This window comes from Pinus tabuliformis, chromosome X (genome assembly GCF_031772625.1).
Source record: "Pinus tabuliformis cultivar Carrire ecotype Pingquan chromosome X, CPIR1, whole genome shotgun sequence".
Classification (NCBI taxonomy): domain Eukaryota; kingdom Viridiplantae; phylum Streptophyta; class Pinopsida; order Pinales; family Pinaceae; genus Pinus; species Pinus tabuliformis.
The window spans coordinates 1,418,694,912-1,418,716,266 of NC_142308.1; the positions used below are offsets into that span (position 1 = coordinate 1,418,694,912).

The 21,355-nt window shown below is 40.3% G+C and overlaps 1 protein-coding gene across 3 annotated transcripts in view; it reads right to left on the minus strand.

The window, feature by feature from the left end:
- The window catches only part of MIRO1 (MIRO-related GTP-ase 1), a 300,498-nt gene that overhangs the window by 49,354 nt on the left and 229,789 nt on the right, over positions 1-21,355 (minus strand). For all 3 annotated transcript variants that reach the window (XM_089452597.1, XM_089452596.1, XM_089452598.1), the window contains exon 13: positions 16,198-16,348. In XM_089452597.1, the coding sequence (XP_089308723.1) occupies positions 16,198-16,348 (151 nt within the window). The remainder of the gene's footprint in view (positions 1-16,197; positions 16,349-21,355) is intronic.

The following is a 21,355-nucleotide window of genomic DNA, read 5'->3' on the forward strand; positions in this document are numbered from 1 at the left end:
ATGAAGCAGTCATCTGTTGCACTCAATATTGCACTGACCTAGTATATTGCAACTGCATTGGCAAGTTAGGAAGCACTTTGGCTAAAAAGGCTACTCGTAGGATTGTCTTGATCAGGTGTAAGGACACTATTAGGGAGGCTTTAATTGAAGTATCATGTCCATGGTATTCCATACTTACCACTTTCCATCATTTCCATTATTCAATCTCCATTCTTCAGGCAAGTGGTCTATGGTCATGGGAATTGGCACCCTCTAATCCTCATCCTTAAGTCTGGGCCGAAAACTTTTCCCTCAAGGTTAATACAGCTAAAAGAACATTAAAAGCATAAAATGGCCAAAATGGAAATAAATGGAAGTTAAAATGCAAAAGATGGTTGGGACATTAATTAGCATGTGGTTAAAATCCTAGCATGAGCTCTACCACCCTCACTAGCCATCAACCAGTTCCTTGAGCACTTTATCCTCCATCACATAATAAAGGAATTCTTGCATATCCCAACCGTGATGAGAAATAAACTAACTCATCATTGAGGGGTAAATAAATCCTAAATCATTAATAGCAAGTTTGGGCTCTTAAGCTATGCTCCCATTCAAAACTCCCTCCATACATCTATACACTCAAGATGATGGACCTCCATCAACTAGTCCCATGGCCATGGTACCTTCTGCCAAAGACCTTCCCCTCCATTGCCACTATATCATCACACACACCTATGGATTGAAAATTTGACCTAGGACATGTCACCTCCCCTTAAGGGTTGGAAGCACCTAATGGAGTTCACTATCTAGCCATCCCTAACACAACTAGGGAACACTTTTACAAGAGTTGGTCTGATTAGATATTTGAAGGTGATCTCAATTTGAAGTGTTATTATGCCCTTGACAACTAAGCAGGGTCCACTATGATGCATCTATGATTATTTTCCTTAATGATTGGCAGTTTTAGCTTGATCTTGAGAAGGTTTTTCCAGGTGGTTCTTCACACAGCAAGAAAGGCCTTTGAGGACACATCACATCACTCCATTACACAACATGCCTATGTGGTTTTGCACCTTACAAAGAGCAATGATGACCTTGTAGATGCAGTGTTTCCCATCCAGAGTAGAGTGTTGGGCGCTTTGATGGTTTCATATGATTATTGACACCCTACAGTACCCCTAGATGTTGAAACATTAAGCTCCTCTTGCTTGGTGTCGGATTTACTTGATATTGTACCTAACAAACCCAATATGACCGCAGGCTGGCCTTGACAGTGTTTAATGGGTGTTGCTTGTTCCGAAGTCCAAATGATGATGGTCATCCCCAAGATGACAAGGGACGACTTATAATCATTCTAGGAGCCCCAACTTTGTAGAGAGATAGTGCCATGTCACCCATCTAGCCCTTAAGAAGGTGATGTAGGGTACTAGAGCAAGGTTTTTGCACATGCATTCCCTTTGAGGCACTTCTTGAGGCTTCCCCTCAATATTTGGAGTCGATTATAATAATGGAGCATCTTCTTAACCCATTCCACACCATGTTATGGCATCTACAGCTTAAAGGTAGATAATGTTGTGCTTTTGGAGGATATCAACCCACGCGTCTGGGCATTTAAGGCATTATTTTATTGTTTTAAGCTATGGGGTTGGCATGTAACACCACGTCTTGTCAAACACTCAAAGTCAAACATTTTTTAGGGCTTGCAACCTTAATTATTTTGTAAAAGTGAAAGGATAAGGCTCATATAAATAGAGGATTCCTCCCCTTATTCTTTGATCATCACACATGTGAATTAGACCTCCTTAAAGAGAGTGTGAATTTCCTTGTCTATTTTGCTACTTGGGCAAAATGTGACTTTTGTGGAGCAACTTTATATTGGAGATTAATTTTTGCATTGGAGATGTCTTTTTGGGATTGAAAGAAGGTTTTCTTCGAGGAATTTGTGATTTTATTGCTGACTTTTCTATATTTTACATGTGAATGTATTTATGTTATGGTTTCTAAATGTTCCATGACTAAATGGAGATTATTCATTGGAAATATTGGTGAAATTTTGCATGTTAAAATTATTCTTCCTTCAAACCTATGGAAGAAATCCTACAGTGCATCTTCTATATTTAATTTCTCCTCTCACAAAAGAAATAACTTGGGTTTTGCAAGAGGAAAATTACTTCCACCCACTTACTTCAATCAATTTTCATCTTCCTTTAAAAATTTCCCTAAAAGTCCATTAGCCCAAGTAGGATTAGGCACTAGCTAATGTTGTGTTGATAAAAAATTTTTAAAATTTAAATATTTTCTCTTTCTATCTCTCCTAGGCCTTTTTAGGCAAGTTGTTAGGACCTTTCTAGGGCCAATTTGTCGTAAATGTTAGTTTGAGTTGATGCTTGTGCATCAAATTCCAAGCTTTGCCACCATAAAACTCTTAAATGCAAAATCTAGCATTGACTATGGTAGAATCCCATAGGTAGAATCGATGTCATCCTTTCGAAACTCCTTTGTGCCATTAAAACCCTAGTCCCTAGCCAAGCTTCAACCTGAAGTTATTTGAGGGTTTCCCCTCTTACTTTATTCATTTTAATCATTAAGGAAACCCTTTCTTTGACTTCTACACGTCTAGATACTCCTTTATCATTGCATATCAATAAACCCTATCCTATAGCAATCCTTTGTTAATCTATGGTTAGAATAATTTTCCTTTATAATGAAGAATTGAGCCTAATTTTCCCTAGGCCATTCATATCACGTTGATCCCTATAAATAGAATACCCCTGTAGGTCAATACAAGGAACTCTGCCTTGTGGTGAATTCCACTAAACAACAGGAGGAAGAATGTTGAGGTGACAATGGAAATCCTCCCTCATTGTTGACATTCTTATATTTAGTAAAACATGGGAAGAACATTTGAAGCATGGCAAGCAGACTCTAGATGTTTTGAAAAGAGAAAATCTCTATCTTAAGCTCTCAAAATGTGAATTTGGCAAAACATCTTTGAATTATTTGGGTCATATTGTAGGGGGTGGTGAATTGAAGATAGATCCCTCTAAGGTTGCAGTCATTGTAAACTGGCCTAAACCCAAATCTGCTACAGAAGTTAGAAGCTTCCTAGGAGCAGCACAGTATTGGAGAAATTTTATTGCTAACGGTTCCTTGATTGCAGCTCCCTTACATGCTTTAACCGGATTGAACAAGGTGTTTCAGTGGGGAGGCAAACAGCAGAAAGCCTTCGACACCTTAAAAGAAAAGATTAGTATAGCACCAGTACTAGCACTGCCCGATCTTCAAAGACCATTTGAGATTGAAACAGATGCCAGTGACTATGCCATGGGAGCAGTGTTGATGCAACACGATAAACCCATATGTTATCATTCTGAGACATTTAATTTTGCAGTAGTTAATTATCCCACATATGATAAGGAATTGTATGCATTAGTACAGAGTGTGAAAAAGTGGAAACATTATTTAATGGGCAAAGAGACAGTTATACATACTGATCATCAACCACTTCAATATTTACACTCCCAAACTAAGTTGCAGCAATCAAGACACTATAGGTGGATGGGTTTTCTACAACAGTTTCATCTTGTCATCAAATATAAAAAGGGCATACACAATAAAGTTGCAGATATGTTGTCCAGACCAATCATAAATGCATCTACTATACTTAAGCATAATTCAGTGTTGCATGAAAGCTACATTGAACAGTATGGTCAAGATATAGATTTTAAAGATGTATCTGCAATCTTAAGTCGCGGCAAACAAGTAGAAGAATTGGATTACCATGTTAAGGACCAACTCTTCTATCATTTTGGAAAGTTAAGCATTCCCCAAACTGAAAGAGTAAAGATATTTCGAAAAGCACACACTTCTCTAATATCAAGTCACTTTGGTGTAAGTAAAACAGTTGCACAACTGCAAAGATTTTGTTATTGGCCAAAAATGAATGAGACAGTTTCTAGATATGTAAGAGGGTGTACTATGTGTGCTAAAAGCAAGCCCAGCAATAGAAAACTAGGCTTGTACACTCCACTACCAGTTCCTTCTCATCCATGGGAAAGTGTTTCCATGGACTTTGTTGGGGGACTGCCTAAATCTAGAAAAGGTCATGACTATTTATATGTTATTGTGGATAGGTTCAACAAAATGTGTATTTTAATACCTTGTAACAAACAGATTATAGCTGAACAAACAGCAAAGTTGTTCTTTCAGCATGTATGTGTTCATTTTGGATTACCCACTTCCATTGTATCTGATCAAGATTCCTTATTTGTTGGGAAGTTTTGGTCAAGTCTGTGGGAATTGATGGACACCACACTGAACAAGAGCACAGCCTTTCATCCACAAACAGATGGCCAAACAAAAATGGTCAACAAGACAGTGATCCAGTTGCTTAGAGGCTATTGCAGCAAGCATCCCAAGCTTTGGGATGAACATTTATGTTATGTACAGCATGCTTACAATTGTGCTAAACATTCTTCTACACAGAGATCTCCTTTCGAGACCTGTTTTGGTTTCACACCAAGGTATCCCTTGGATTTTGTCTTTGGTAAAGGCATAGCGGTTGATGGACACGGTGATGTGGACAAGGCAACCAAGTTCATTGAACAAATCCAAGAGATTCACCAGGCTGTACAAGAACAGCTAGAAAAGAGCCAAGCCAAGTACAAGGCAAGGCATGATAAACATCAGATTAAACATAGTTTCCAAGTTGGTGATCAAGTCTGGCTATATATGACCTTGCTGGCGGATGTGGACCAAGGACAGCAAGTTTCTCTTGAGCTGTGGGAGATATAGAGCATGATCCAGAAGAAAGTCTGGAAGACCAGGCAGTTCAAGCCTGATTGTGCCAAGCCCTGATGGCTTGATTTTTGATTGATCTGCAAAGTATACTGCTCCATCAACATTGTCAGTGAAATCTTCAAAAAAATCTTTCCTATGAGTCATACGACAGGTTGCTCCTAAATCAAGCAACCAATCATTTTTCGAAGAAGCAAGTGAAGCATTACACAAATCTTCATTTACTCCAATGTTACATTGTGCCTCAATATAGTGAGCGGATTCAGGTGCTTTACCTTTGTCTGTATCATCAGTTTTACCTTTCTGCTGGTTTCTTCTATGCTCAATTTTGTCCCATGGTAGCTTGCATGTAGAAGCATCATGTGATCCATTTCGTTTGCAACGAATGCAATGCAGATCTACCTTTTCTCCTTGAGAATGTCTGCCCCCCCTGCCTCTGAAATATCTTCCTCTTCCTCTTCGTCCACCTCTTCCTCTTGTAAAGTCTTGAGCAGGATGCTTTTCTTTATGAGCAAGGCACACAGTCTCTTCAGAAGATTCAGGAACTGTCTTCTTTCCAAAGGCTTTTTCTCTTTCAGCAAACTTTTTCACAAGAGAGTCAAAGGTTATATCTTTAAGATTTCCATTTGCTTGTAAAGACTCAAGATAATTGGAGTAGGTAGGATAGAGTGCCTTGAGAAAAGCAATAAGAGGAATATCCAGCTCAACCTTAGTGGATTTAATATCATGCATTATAGACTTTACTTCAGATGCAAGAGCAAGAGGATCATTATTTTTCAGTTCAAGAGTGAAGAGTTTAATCATGAGCTGAACAACTTCAAGTGCAGAATGTGAGTCATAGAGTTCTTTTAGCTTTTGTAAAGCTTCAAAGGCAGTTGAATAAGATGAAATATGACGACTTACTTCTTCATTTACAGATGCTGCGATCAATGCATAGGCTTTGTTGTTCTTGTTTTCCCAAATGACAAGCTCTTTATCTGATGTAGGCTGCACAGGGTCTTTGTCTTCTTCTCCGACACATACTCCTTTCCACAACTCATTGTAGATGAGGGTGTGTTTTACCATCCGGGACCATTCAGGATAGTTCTCCTTGCCAGTGAGAACTATTCCTACCATAGAAATGATTGAATGCATTCTGTAAAAAAAAATTACTTCTGCTGATAAAAAAAAACTTCCTTACGTTACAGCCTTCAAATCCCTCTAATGTTTGCTAGAAGCATCAGCATTGAAATGATAACTTTTCAATGCAGCATTACCATTCAAAAGAAAACTGTGTAATAAATCGTGCAATACCAAACACTTTGATTGATATATATAAACACTTTGAAAAACAGCGCGATACTCTGAATGATAAATAAACGCTTTGAAGACTGCACAATACTTTGACTGCTTTTAAAGACTGCTTACATAAACTGCGCAATACTTGACTCACAGCATTACCATTCGAACATTCACACTCACATGGAATAAAACGCGCAATACCAAATCAGTTACCATACCATATCCTTGCGGTCGTGGGTTCGGCCCCCTTCCCAGTACAAATCCTCGAAACCTCCAACAATTTCAGGCAGAGATACAGGCCAAATCGTGACTATTTTGGCCGTCAATTAAACCTGCAAATAGCGAGCAAGAGGGAGCCGGACTGAGATTCTTGGGAAGAAATTTGACAACCTCAGAGCAAATTCCTTGAAGAAGCTAAAGGGGCGAACTTTCCCTTTAGAGCTTTCTTCCAGCCTCAACGGTATTCCGAGTCTTTCAATCAACGTTCACGATCTCGCCTCTTCTCAAATCAACAATTACAGAACAATTTACGAATTTGTCTCCAGACAAGGGGAAATTCATAGTACAAGTGGAATATCGTAGAGAAGATATACGTCTGACGCAAGTGAAATTGTTCGAATTAGACAAGGGGTACGAGGTTATTGAAGTTCTGGGATATGGTGGATGGTACTACTTCATGGCGTTGCGCGAACTGCAAGTTCATCGTGTGGTCACTGGAAGAATATAGCATCCAGTAAGGATGGCGGGTAATACACAGGCCTAGCTCATGGGTCTGCCCAAACGTCCGCGGAACGGAATCACTGTCAATACAGGCAATACAGTGATAACAATGGCTTCCAGGTTACAATGGCTCTATCCCACTCTCAACACTATCTTTTCGAGTCCCCTCAAACAGCAGTCGCTTTCCCTTCAACCGCCACAACGGATCTTTGGCATCGAAAGCTCAGTGGACAGATGCGTTAGTGGACAGAGCCCAGAGGCGCTGGAACGGTTTTGGATTCTGGGTGAATTCAGGGCAGCGCAGGTGTGGCAGAATGACAGAGGCGTTTGAGGACAGAGCGCTGGCAGAGGCAGATTATTAAGAACAGAAGGGAATAAGGCAGAGGCGTTAACCAACGGATGCAATTACACTAAAACCAGCAGGCAGATGCGTTATGGCAGAATATGGGACAGAGGAGTTACAAGGCACGCCAAAAAAAGGAACCTGGGACCTGCGCTCTGATACCATGTCAGGCCAAGGTAACTCCAGGCTTGGCAGAAAAAATTGATTGATATATTTCATTAGGTAACTATTGTTTATATACATGAATATGACTGATCAGTTCATCTTCTTGACGACTGTTCACATTCCAGGTACACCCAACCGCTGAGGATTAGGTGTCAACACCTTCTATTGATGATCTGTTGCCTGAATATCTTAATGAATTACAGGAAGATACAGTTCTGGACAGAAAGGTGAGAACTACGCGCAGAGGGGATGTTGAGTACCTCAGGATTGGACTCAAAGGTTCAAAACCAGGTAGTGCGAAATGGAAAAAAATTGGGCAAGCAAGGAATTTGTACTCTCACCTTATTGATGCTTAAAAACCAACTTTTGCTGGTCCAAAAGCTTTTTCAGTGGAAAGGCCATGATCCGAATTGGATCCTAAAAAACTCTCTAAGTTTTTATGAACTCTGTAAATTCATGCCAAAGTTTCAAAGCCTTATAAAGATCGAGCTTATCAAAAATATCTTCGAAACGGTTGCAGTTTGCGATCAGCACGGAGCAACGAGAACTCTCGGTCAAGCGCGCAAACCGTCGGCCCATGGTAACGCGCGCTGTTGTGAATTAGCAAAACGGGATGCCTTTTCGAGAAACAGGGGTGGTTTCTGATATGCACCGAGCAAACCCCTCAAAGAAAGAAAAGCCCTGAGCAACCGGACCCGAAAAGCTATAAAATGTAACGGATATCGCGTTGATTCCGTAAAAGGCAGGGTCCCACATAAACTAGTAGAATATCGGAAGGACTTCGAGCAGTAAGCGGTTTCAACCGAGTCCCACCCGATGCCACACAATGGTTGCCATGCGTCCAGCGGAAGAGAGAGAGAACCACTCACATCGGACGAGTAAACGTCATGCTACTTATCTGCCCGATATGGACAATAATCATAGGATCTGGAGGCTCCAGATCGACGGCGGAGACACAATCCAATGAATGACCGGATTCGACAAGGTAAACAGGCAGAGTTGTATAAGATTTGAAGTCCGACGTGGACGATGCGTTGGCAGAAGATCGTGTTCGCGGGCATTCTTGGAGTTAACGGTAAAAACAGTCGTTCGAAAACATCAGGGAGAACTGACACTCAGTTCATTATGAAACAAGTGGCCACCACACTATGAGGCGTTATACAGTGATGATAACGCAGAACAGAGGAATTCAAACGGAGAGAGGTAAGGGAACCAGAAAGCCGGGAAGCAGAAACAAACAGTCAAGAAGTAGATTGGCTTTAAAGCCATGAGCTGACAAAGAAAGAAGGAAGCAGTTAGCAAGTAAGTTAGAAGCAGAAAACTGAGAGCAGAGAACAGAGAGAAGAAATCGAGCTGACTCGCAGAAGCAAAAGGCAGCATAAAAACAAAGACAGAGAGAGCAGAGAGTCTGTGTACTCCAAAGAAGGCTTGAGAGGTTCAAGCGAACTCCTCTGTAAATACTTGTCATGTATTGAGTCTCAAATTGGACTCATACCATTGTGACCCATAGCAAGTCGGGAACTAGTAAAGAGAGTCTGTGTACTCCAGAGACTTGGGGAATCCAAGTACAGTCTCGTTGATTTCTATCTGTTGAGTGAGACTCAAGTTGAGCTTACTGTTGTAATAACTCTGCTTGGAAAACATAATAGAGAGGCCACCACTGAAGGCTGGACATTCTTATATTTAGTAAAACATGGGATGAACATTTGAAGCATGGCAAGCAGACTCTAGATGTTTTGAAAAGAGAAAATCTCTATCTTAAGCTCTCAAAATGTGAATTTGGCAAAACATCTTTGAATTATTTGGGTCATATTGTAGGGGGTGGTGAATTGAAGATAGATCCCTCTAAGGTTGCAGTCATTGTAAACTGGCCTAAACCCAAATCTGCTACAGAAGTTAGAAGCTTCCTAGGAGCAGCACAGTATTGGAGAAATTTTATTGCTAACGGTTCCTTGATTGCAGCTCCCTTACATGCTTTAACCGGATTGAACAAGGTGTTTCAGTGGGGAGGCAAACAGCAGAAAGCCTTCGACACCTTAAAAGAAAAGATTAGTATAGCACCAGTACTAGCACTGCCCGATCTTCAAAGACCATTTGAGATTGAAACAGATGCCAGTGACTATGCCATGGGAGCAGTGTTGACGCAACACGATAAACCCATATGTTATCATTCTGAGACATTTAATTTTGCAGGAGGTTAACTATCCCACATATGATAAGGAATTGTATGCTTTAGTACAGAGTGTGAAAAACTGGAAACATTATTTAATGGGCAAAGAGACAGTTATACATACTGATCATCAACCACTTCAATATTTACACTCCCAAACTAAGTTGCAGCAATCAAGACACTATAGGTGGATGGGTTTTCTACAACAGTTTCATCTTGTCATCAAATATAAAAAGAGCATACACAATAAAGTTGCAGATATGTTGTCCAGACCAACCATAAATGCATCTACTATACTTAAGCATAATTCAGTGTTGCATGAAAGCTACATTGAACAGTATGGTCAAGATATAGATTTTAAAGATGTATCTGCAATCTTAAGTCGCGGCAAACAAGTAGAAGAATTGGATTACCATGTTAAGGACCAACTCTTCTATCATTTTGGAAAGTTAAGCATTCCCCAAACTGAAAGAGTAAAGATATTTCGAAAAGCACACACTTCTCTAATATCAAGTCACTTTGATGTAAGTAAAACAGTTGCACAACTGCAAAGATTTTGTTATTGGCCAAAAATGAATGAGACAGTTTCTAGATATGTAAGAGGGTGTACTATGTGTGCTAAAAGCAAGCCCAGCAATAGAAAACTAGGCTTGTACACTCCACTACCAGTTCCTTCTCATCCATGGGAAAGTGTTTCCATGGACTTTGTTGGGGGACTCCCTAAATCTAGAAAAGGTCATGACTATTTATATGTTATTGTGGATAGGTTCAACAAAATGTGTATTTTAATACCTTGTAACAAACAGATTATAGCTGAACAAACAGCAAAGTTGTTCTTTCAGGATGTATGTGTTCATTTTGGATTACCCACTTCCATTGTATCTGATCAAGATTCCTTATTTGTTGGGAAGTTTTGGTCAAGTCTGTGGGAATTGATGGACACCACACTGAACAAGAGCACAGCCTTTCATCCACAAACAGATGGCCAAACAAAAATGGTCAACAAGACAGTGATCCAGTTGCTTAGAGGCTATTGCAGCAAGCATCCCAAGCTTTGGGATGAACATTTATGTTATGTACAGCATGCTTACAATTGTGCTAAACATTCCTCTACACAGAGATCTCCTTTCGAGACCTGTTTTGGTTTCACACCAAGGTATCCCTTGGATTTTGTCTTTGGTAAAGGCATAGCGGTTGATGGACACGGTGATGTGGACAAGGCAACCAAGTTCATTGAACAAATCCAAGAGATTCACCAGGCTGTACAAGAACAGCTAGAAAAGAGCCAAGCCAAGTACAAGGCAAGGCATGATAAACATCAGATTAAACATAGTTTCCAAGTTGGTGATCAAGTCTGGCTATATATGACCTTGCTGGCGGATGTGGACCAAGGACAGCAAGTTTCTCTTGAGCTGTGGGAGATATAGAGCATGATCCAGAAGAAAGTCTGGAAGACCAGGCAGTTCAAGCCTGATTGTGCCAAGCCCTGATGGCTTGATTTTTGATTGATCTGCAAAGTATACTGCTCCATCAACATTGTCAGTGAAATCTTCAAAAAAATCTTTCCTATGAGTCATATGACAGGTTGCTCCTGAATCAAGCAACCAATCATTTTTCGAAGAAGCAAGTGAAGCATTACACAAATCTTCATTTACTCCAATGTTACATTGTGCCTCAATATAGTGAGCGGATTCAGGTGCTTTACCTTTGTCTGTATCATCAGTTTTACCTTTCTGCTGGTTTCTTCTATGCTCAATTTTGTCCCATGGTAGCTTGCATGTAGAAGCATCATGTGATCCATTTCGTTTGCAACGAATGCAATGCAGATCTACCTTTTCTCCTTGAGAATGTCTGCCCCCCCTGCCTCTGAAATATCTTCCTCTTCCTCTTCGTCCACCTCTTCCTCTTGTAAAGTCTTGAGCAGGATGCTTTTCTTTATGAGCAAGGCACACAGTCTCTTCAGAAGATTCAGGAACTGTCTTCTTTCCAAAGGCTTTTTCTCTTTCAGCAAACTTTTTCACAAGAGAGTCAAAGGTTATATCTTTAAGATTTCCATTTGCTTGTAAAGACTCAAGATAATTGGAGTAGGTAGGATAGAGTGCCTTGAGAAAAGCAATAAGAGGAATATCCAGCTCAACCTTAGTGGATTTAATATCATGCATTATAGACTTTACTTCAGATGCAAGAGCAAGAGGATCATTATTTTTCAGTTCAAGAGTGAAGAGTTTAATCATGAGCTGAACAACTTCAAGTGCAAAATGTGAGTCATAGAGTTCTTTTAGCTTTTGTAAAGCTTCAAAGGCAGTTGAATAAGATGAAATATGACGACTTACTTCTTCATTTACAGATGCTGCGATCAATGCATAGGCTTTGTTGTTCTTGTTTTCCCAAATGACAAGCTCTTTATCTGATGTAAGCTGCACAGGGTCTTTGTCTTCTTCTCCGACACATACTCCTTTCCACAACTCATTGTAGATGAGGGTGTGTTTTACCATCCGGGACCATTCAGGATAGTTCTCCTTGCCAGTGAGAACTATTCCTACCATAAAAATGATTGAATGCATTCTGTAAAAAAATTACTTTTGCTGATAAAAAAAAACTTCCTTACGTTACAACCTTCAAATCCCTCTAATGTTTGCTAGAAGCATCAGCATTGAAATGATAACTTTTCAATGCAGCATTACCATTCAAAAGAAAACTGTGTAATAAATCGTGCAATACCAAACACTTTGATTGATATATATAAACACTTTGAAAAACAGCGCAATACTCTGAATGATAAATAAACGCTTTGAAAACTGCACAATACTTTGACTGCTTTGAAAGACTGCTTACATAAACTGCGCAATACTTTGACTCACAGCATTACCATTCGGACATTCACACTCACATGGAATAAAACGCGCAATACCAAATCAGTTACCATACCATATCCTTGCGGTCGTGGGTTCGGCCCCCTTCCCAGTACAAATCCTCGAAACCTCCAACAATTTCAGGCAGAGATACAGGCCAAATCGTGACTATTTTGGCCGTCAATTAAACCTGCAAATAGCGAGCAAGAGGGAGCCGGACTGAGATTGTTGGGAAGAAATTTGACAACCTCAGAGCAAATTCCTTGAAGAAGCTAAAGGGGCGAACTTTCCCTTTAGAGCTTTCTTCCAGCCTCAACGGTATTCCGAGTCTTTCAATCAACGTTCACGATCTCGCCTCTTCTCAGATCAACAATTACAGAACAATTTACGAATTTGTCTCCAGGCAAGGGGAAATTCATAGTACAAGTGGAATATCGTGGAGAAGATATACGTCTGACGCAAGTGAAATTGTTCGAATTAGACAAGAGGTACGAGGTTATTGAAGTTCTGGGATATGGCGGATGGTACTACTTCATGGCGTTGCGCGAACTGCAAGTTCATCGTGCGGTCACTGGAAGAATATAGCATCCAGTAAGGATGGCGGGTAATACACCGGCCTAGCTCATGGGTCTGCCCAAACGTCCGCGGAACGGAATCACTGTCAATACAGGCAATACAGTGATAACAATGGCTTCCAGGTTACAATGGCTCTATCCCACTCTCAACACTATCTTTTCGAGTCCCCTCAAACAGTAGTCGCTTTCCCTTCAACCGCCACAACGGATCTTTGGCATCGAAAGCTCAGTGGACAGATGCGTTAGTGGACAGAGCCCAGAGGCGCTGGAACGGTTTTGGATTCTGGGTGAATTCAGGGCAGCGCAGGTGTGGCAGAATGACAGAGGCGTTTGAGGACAGAGCGCTGGCAGAGGCAGATTATTAAGAACAGAAGGGAATAAGGCAGAGGCGTTAACCAACGGATGCAATTACACTAAAACCAGCAGGCAGATGCGTTATGGCAGAATATGGGACAGAGGAGTTACAAGGCACGCCAAAAAAAAAAGGAACCTGGGACCTGCGCTCTGATACCATGTCAGGCCAAGGTAACTCCAGGCTTTGCAGAAAAAATTGATTGATATATTTCATTAGGTAACTATTGTTTATATACATGAATATGACTGATCAGTTCATCTTCTTGACGACTGTTCACATTCCAGGTACACCCAACCGCTGAGGATTAGGTGTCAACACCTTCTATTGATGATCTGTTGCCTGAATATCTTAATGAATTACAGGAAGATACAGTTCTGGACAGAAAGGTGAGAACTACGCGCAGAGGGGATGTTGAGTACCTCAGGATTGGACTCAAAGGTTCAAAACCAGGTAGTGCGAAATGGAAAAAAATTGGGCAAGCAAGGAATTTGTACTCTCACCTTATTGATGCTTAAAAACCAACTTTTGCTGGTCCAAAAGCTTTTTCAGTGGGAAGGCCATGATCCGAATTGGATCCTAAAACACTCTCTAAGTTTTTATGAACTCTGTAAATTCATGCCAAAGTTTCAAAGTCTTATAAAGATCGAGCTTATCAGAAATATCTTCGAAACGGTTGCAGTTTGCGATCAGCACGGAGCAACGAGAACTCTCGGTCAAGCGCGCAAACCGTCGGCCCATGGTAACGCGCGCTGTTGTGAATTAGCAAAACGGGAGGCCTTTTCGAGAAACAGGGGTGGTTTATGATATGCACCGAGCAAACCCCTCAAAGAAGGAAAAGCCCCGAGCAACCGGACCCGAAAAGTTATAAAATGTAACGGATATCGCGTTGATTCCGTCAAAGGCAGGGTCCCACATAAACTAGTAGAATATCGGAAGGACTTCGAGCAGTAAGCGGTTTCAACCGAGTCCCACCCGATGCCACACAATGGGTGCCACGCGTCCAGCGGAAGAGAGAGAAAACCACTCACATCGGACGAGTAAACGTCATGCTACTTATCCGCCCGATATGGACAATAATCATAGGATCTGGAGGCTCCAGATCGACGGCGGAGACACAATCCGATGGATGACCGGATTCGACAAGGTAAACAGGCAGAGTTGTATAAGATTTGAAGTCCGACGTGGACGATGCGTTGGCAGAAGATCGTGTTCGCGGGCATTCTTGGAGTTAACGGTAAAAACAGTCGTTCGAAAACATCCGAGAGAACTGACACTCAGTTCATTATGAAACAAGTGGCCACCTCCCTATGAGGCGTTATACAGTGATGATGACGCAGAACAGAGGAATTCAAACGGACAGAGGTAAGGGAACCAGAAAGCCGGGAAGCAGAAACAAACAGTCAGAAAGTAGATTGGCTTTAAAGCCATGAGCTGACAAAGAAAGAAGGAAGCAGTTAGCAAGTAAGTTAGAAGCAGAAAGCTGAGAGCAGAGAACAGAGAGAAGAAATCGAGCTGACTCGCAGAAGCAAAAGGCAGCATAAAAACAAAGACAGAGAGAGCAGAGAGTCTGTGTACTCCAAAGAAGGCTTGAGAGGTTCAAGCGAACTCCTCTGTAAATACTTGTCATGTATTGAGTCTCAAATTGGACTCATACCATTGTGACCCATAGCAAGTCGGGAACTAGTAAAGAGAGTCTGTGTACTCCAGAGACTTGGGGAATCCAAGTACAGTCTCGTTGATTTCTATCTGTTGAGTGAGACTCAAGTTGAGCTTACTGTTGTAATAACTCTGCTTGGAAAACATAATAGAGAGGCCACCACTGAAGGCTGGACCGGGAGACGTAGCCTAGGAGTATTGGGTGAACTCCTTATTAAACTTGTTGTGTTTCTATGTTTTCCCTGTTATGTTTTCTCTAACTATTTCAGTGTCTGTGTATTTTGCAATCTTATCAATCTGTTGCATAAAATAACATAGGCACATCCACGCACATGAGTCTGTAATACCTTATTGTTTGTCTTCGATCAATTTCGGATCAGTAGTATAATACTATGATCTATCATGTTATTTTGGATTATAAAGGCCTTTTAGAGCTTGTTTCTTGATGTTTGTAACATTTTTTGTTCAACGATGTTTTGCACTAAGTGCTATTTTGGTTATATGCACTATTACTTGCTATATAAATGAGAACCTTTGCCTATTGTGTATAAATAGTTTAGATTCATATGGATGCACATGAGCATATCTGTCTTTCTTTAAAATATGAATATTTTATGTCTTTTTGGTAAACCGGTTTTTTTCCAGTTTCTTTTCCAGTTCTGGTTCGGTTCCGACCGGTTCCCGGTCCACAACGCTTTTCGGTTCAATGACCAGTTCAGTTCTGATAACATTGCTTAAGATAGATTCCACAATTTTATTATTTAATCTTTTAGCCAGTCAATCTAACTCAAATGTGAGTTTCCCAACTCAAACCACATACGAGAGTTGTTTCCAGTTTGCAGCTAGCAGAAGCAAATTGCCCTGATAATCACTATGGTGCTTCTCATGAACATAGTTGTTTGTGCAAAGGTGAATTTCTATTATTTCCATCGATAATGGGTTAAACACTTTTTGTTGTATTGGGTTGCCATTGCTTCCCTTAGAACCCATTTGAAGAAGGAAAAAACAAAACAAAAGATTTGATTAATGTCCACAAATGACTGAAGTAAATCAAAGAAACAATATTCCATGTTACTTTAAGGCATCATGGACAAAAAGGTTGCTATTCACACCCTGTTTCATAAAATCCATGGCAATCTAAGGTGTTTATTATATAAGTTGGTATATCTAGATTCTAAACCAAACACACCTGTGCATAATTTGCATAGATTGTAGGTGTTTAACAGATCAACTACTTCCATGTACATGCACAGCTAATCTAACACATGCTCTAAATAATTGAAGGCACGAAGAAAGTTAGTTACCCTTGCTGAATCTGTTATCGACACAGGATGTGGATCTAAATCATCTTTTGCAGCAACCATAACACATGGAACCTCAAAGCCACTATTTTCTGCATGTGTGGCAACTTCCACTAGCAGTTCAGCAGTTTTTCTCCATGAAGCCTCATCTGAACTGTAAGCCCATATATAACAATTGTCAGTCATTGATTACAGAATTATTCAAGAAAATTGAATAAAAAGAAAGAGCTTCAAGGTAAAATATGACATAACAATTTTGAAATTTTCATACAAATGCAGCTTCAGAAATTTCACCTTTTTCATATAAGTTTCCCAGATCTTAACACTCCAGATTTTCAGCATTATAGTTGTTATGAAATATGATAAAACATCAACAGAAAACAATATTTCACCTTCACCTCTTAACAATCCCGATCAACAAACCAACCAATCAAAGAGAAAAGATACCAAATATGTGCCAGCAAGTTTCAGCCCTGTTACCTACCAAAATGGGTAACCATATAGGAGAGAACTTTTCTCCTACACTTGACAGCCAGACGGATAGCCAGCCACTGATAGCCACTATTTGATGATGATATGCCATGTGCCTCTACCATCTGCATCAGCCACATGCCTTTCCTCATCTGACATTTTGACTTGGATGAAGGTGGTCTGCTATTCAAAAGGTATTTTGATCATTTTGCAAGCGGGTGCTTATACTTGTTTGTTTTGGGCATTTAGAATGGATAAAGGGGTGATCTGGAAGACCGACCAATCTTGACTATAAATCTATTCTCTCATCTTACAAGTGGGGTTAATCTTTACCCTTAGTCAGGGGACCTCTGCTTTAAGGCCTTATGGTTATAGGAGGGGCACTACTTGGAAACCCATATTGAGATAGTGTGTTCATTGTCCCCTACGCCATACTTAACACTTTCCATGAAACATTACATGCCGCATATCTCACATCCATTATTTGGGTCTAACTTGTCATTGGCTCGTTGGCATTTGGCACCCATAGGTTCACACTCCTTGAGTAGGGCCGGAAAATTATTGCCCTGGAGAATGATGCAGCTAAAACAATGAAAAAGCATATCATGGCCACAATAAAACAAAAATCAAAATGCAAAAGATGGTCGGGGCATAAGTTAGCGTGTGGGAAAAAGCCTAGCATGAGCTCTACCCTCCTCATTTGGCCATCGCCTGGTTGTTGAGCACATGATGCTCTATTACATCAAAAGGAACACTTACATGTCCCAACCATGATAAGTGATGAACTGATTCATCTTAAGGAGTGACAAAAATGCTACATCATAAGAACAAGCTCTAACCCTAGATATATATGCAGCAATGCAAATCACTATCAAGATTATCAAGAAGAAGTAGAAGGCACACAATAGGGGTGGAAAAAGCAAGTCGAACAGGGTAACCCATGCCTCCACGATTACTCCCTCCTTTACATTCATACAGTCAGGATGTAGACACCCCATCAATTGGTCCCATTGACCATGACACTTGGCCAGAAGCCTTTCCCCTTCATTTTCATATACTTAAAATCTATTGATTGAAGGGTTGACCATGGAATTGTCACTTCCCTTGAGGGCTGGAAGCACCTAAAAGGGTTAACCATTAGCCACCTTTAACAAGGTAGGGAACACCTTCACGAGATTTAGTCTAGATACATATCGAAAGGTTATCCTTGTTTGAAGTATTAACATGCCCTTCACATTCAAGTTTGGTTCACTTAGATGCATACATAAGTCTTTGATTGATCGTTGCTTTCACTTGAGTTCATGTTGTTTTTGTTAGGTGGTCCACAGTAGCCCAAGCCCTAAGGGCACCTACTCCACAGGTATCCAAGCTTTTTAGAGATATATGTGGCTTAGCAGATGCAGCGTTGAGAGAGTTGAGCCTCCTGATAGCATGAGCAAATGTTTCATGCCCTATAGCACCCTCAAGACCCATGACATTGGTCTACTTTGACCTATCATAAAGGATTCTTCATGACGACACCATTGGACTCAATGTGCCCCCAGGTTGTCCTTGACACAACCTAATGGTAAAGACCTGATTCAAGGCCCAAATGAGGATGGTCACCCATTGAGAGACTAGGGAGGGCTTGCGGCAACTGGAGAATCCCTAACACTAGAGTAAAGAGGCATTATTTGGACAATTGGAGACTCATGCAGACCACATGATGGCAACCCAACTGCACTTGTGACCCCAGAGTAGGATTTGAGGTGGCTTTGAGGTTATTCCCTCAAATTTTGGCTAATCTAGGCACTTTGACTCCTTTTCACACCTAGGCATGGCATTGGGAACCCTAAAATGACATGACATCGACATTATTAGAGGTTACAGCTCACATGTGTGAGCATTTATAATCTATTTTTCCATTTAGCTAGAGGGTTGGCTTGCAACCCAGGTTTATCTTCTGTCAAACTTGTTGTATGGGCCTCATTAGTCTAAAATTGTTTGAGGTAGACTGTAGACCTCATATAAATAGTGCCAAAAAATGTAACTAGTTTCAGTCTTAATAATTGTCAATGTACTCAAGTCATTATGTATATCTTATGTTACAAGAAAAAGAAGAAAGAAAAATATTATTTTAAGCATGGGTGTCATGCTCCATTTTTGAAGGTCATCTAGGTCAAGCACGTTCCTCATGCTTCTAGGGTTTATCATGTCAAAAGAATATTTTTCTTGAGTGAAAAGAGTCTTTATCATTTGTATAAGACCCTATTGGGCTAGCTGTAACATGTAAAAGATATTATTTCGAGTCTAGAAAGTCCTTATGAACCTCCCAGCACAAGTAAGCCCTGGCACTGACAAGTCGACCTAGAAGAGGTTATTCTACCTCATGGAAATACTATAAATAGAAATAAGTTCTAACTCATTTGGCACCAATTTGATCTACACTAAGAAGTGTTCAATATCATGTAGGAAGAGGAGCGAAGAAGGCTAGAAGAGAAGGAAGAAGGCCAAACGAAGAAAGGAGACCTATTTCTATCTTTTTTGTGTCCACACGTGCGAGGGTTAGGGTTTTTGCAGGCCAAGAATTGCAAATCGAAGTTGCAGGAGGCCAAGGATTAAAAGTAATGGTTGCAAGAAGGTCAAAATCCTAATTTGAACTAGTTTGAATATCGTTGACATTAGAGACATTGACCTGCTTGAGGAAGGAATTCTTGGAAGATTTCCATTTGCCAGAAAGAAGTATTTCTATTGTTCCAATCGATCAAAGTTACAAACTTGAAGCGGGGGGCCAAAATTGAAGTTGGAAGTTGGTTGAAGAAGGAATGACGCTTATTGACTTGGTTGATCTTTCACCTCATTGGAAGGGGTTCTTGGAGGACTAACTTGGTGCTTGGAGGACTTGGTCTAGGGTTTGCGTCTTGGTTTTCTCATTTCAAGCGGATTATGTAAGAAGAGAATAGATTTTTTTTGGGTTTTCCCCTTGGAGGGGCTTTGCCCTAGCTTGGAGCCTATATCTTGTGTCCATTGTCTTTATTGTTTTACTCTTGATAATTGTTTGATGAAATGATCTAATAAAGAAACATAAGAAGATGAGTAAAGTTCACAGGCAATTATTAAGGTTAAGGAGAATTTGAATTAATAGCTACCCTAATACATTCTCTAACGTAGAGGTCACCTTATTTTCATTTTCATCATTTCTTGTGGACCAATCAAGCCTCTTTAGAGGATTTCGGTCTAGCTGAAATTTACTTGTGTCTTGTGGACAAGTGATCTTTTGTGTAGTATTTTCTTAACGAGCTTTTCTCTTGCTTTGGGGATGTTATTTTGGAACAATATAAGATTGGGTCATGCATTTTTCCTTGTAAGTATTCTATGTATTTGAACATCTTTATGTCTATACAATGGAATGGGTATTGTTAGGGTTTTCTATGTGCTAGATTTTATTGGAAACCTTTCTATGAAATGTTGGCAATGGTATTGTATTCATTACCCTTTTAAGATTTTGTGTGGCAACCCCTTGAGTGATCCTTCATTTTAACCTCTCCTCAATGACTTTGTCCCCTCATAAAATGATAGGTAGGTTGTGAAACTAGGTTTTTACTATTCCCTTGCTCCATTATAGGGTTTAGCTTAATCCTAAGTAGATATCCCTCTAGACTCCATCACCCAAGGTCAAGCACTGGCCTTTCCACATTGTTGATCATGCCATTAATTATCCATAAATTCAATTTTGCTCTCTTCTTTTAGATTTTCATCCCACTAAGGCAAGCTATTAGGCTAGTGTTAAGGCCTAAAACCAACTAGGGCACGTGTTGGCTTGGGGAAGGACTCAACACGTGGTTGGTAAGACATTGCCTCAAAATCATCCTTTTTCACATAGCTAAATCTTCCATTTTAGGATTGATGTCATAATCTCAAGGCAATTGTGAAGGCATGTTGTTTCTAAAAGTTTATCATATTCATCTATTCAAGTATTTTTCTAGCCTTGTCTACTTAGGTAAGCATGTTAACCTTGCCTATTCACAAACCCTAGGTCACTTGTGCTGTACATAGGGCTTTTGGAGGGTACGCTTTGCCTTATGTAAACTAGTTTGAGCCCCATAAGTTTAGTACTTATCCTAAGCTTGTCCTTGTCACTTCCAAAGCTTAGACTTGATATATCAATTAAGTGACCTACATAAGGAAGCCTCCCTTATGGTGAAAATCCAATAAAAGCAAGAGGTAGTGGTTCTGGTGACAGTGGGCTACACCTCATCATGTTGCAACTTGGTCTACCTCTTGCCTTGTGAGCTTTCCTCCCAAGACCTACTAGATTTTCGGGCGACAAGCCCTTAAGGACAATCTTATCATGCATAAACCAGTACTAAAATTCACTTTATTACCGCAGGAACTACAGCAGTACATCAACCCTATCTTCCTCAAGAATAATGTTCAATCACTTAACAATTCCATCCTTGCCTATTTTAAATCAGCAAGACTTACTAGCGCTAGAAATCAATGTTGCGAAAACGGTTGGAAATTACAAAACCATGAAGACAATTTTGGAACTTTAATCGAGGGTCATTTGAACAAATCAAAAGGTTAAAAGATGTGAAGTCAAGAAATCAAGATCTCAAAAATAAAATCGACAACTCAAGCATGATGAAGAACTTGCCTACCTAAGGAATCATAATGAAAGTTTGCTTGCATAAAGCAATTTGAATGACGA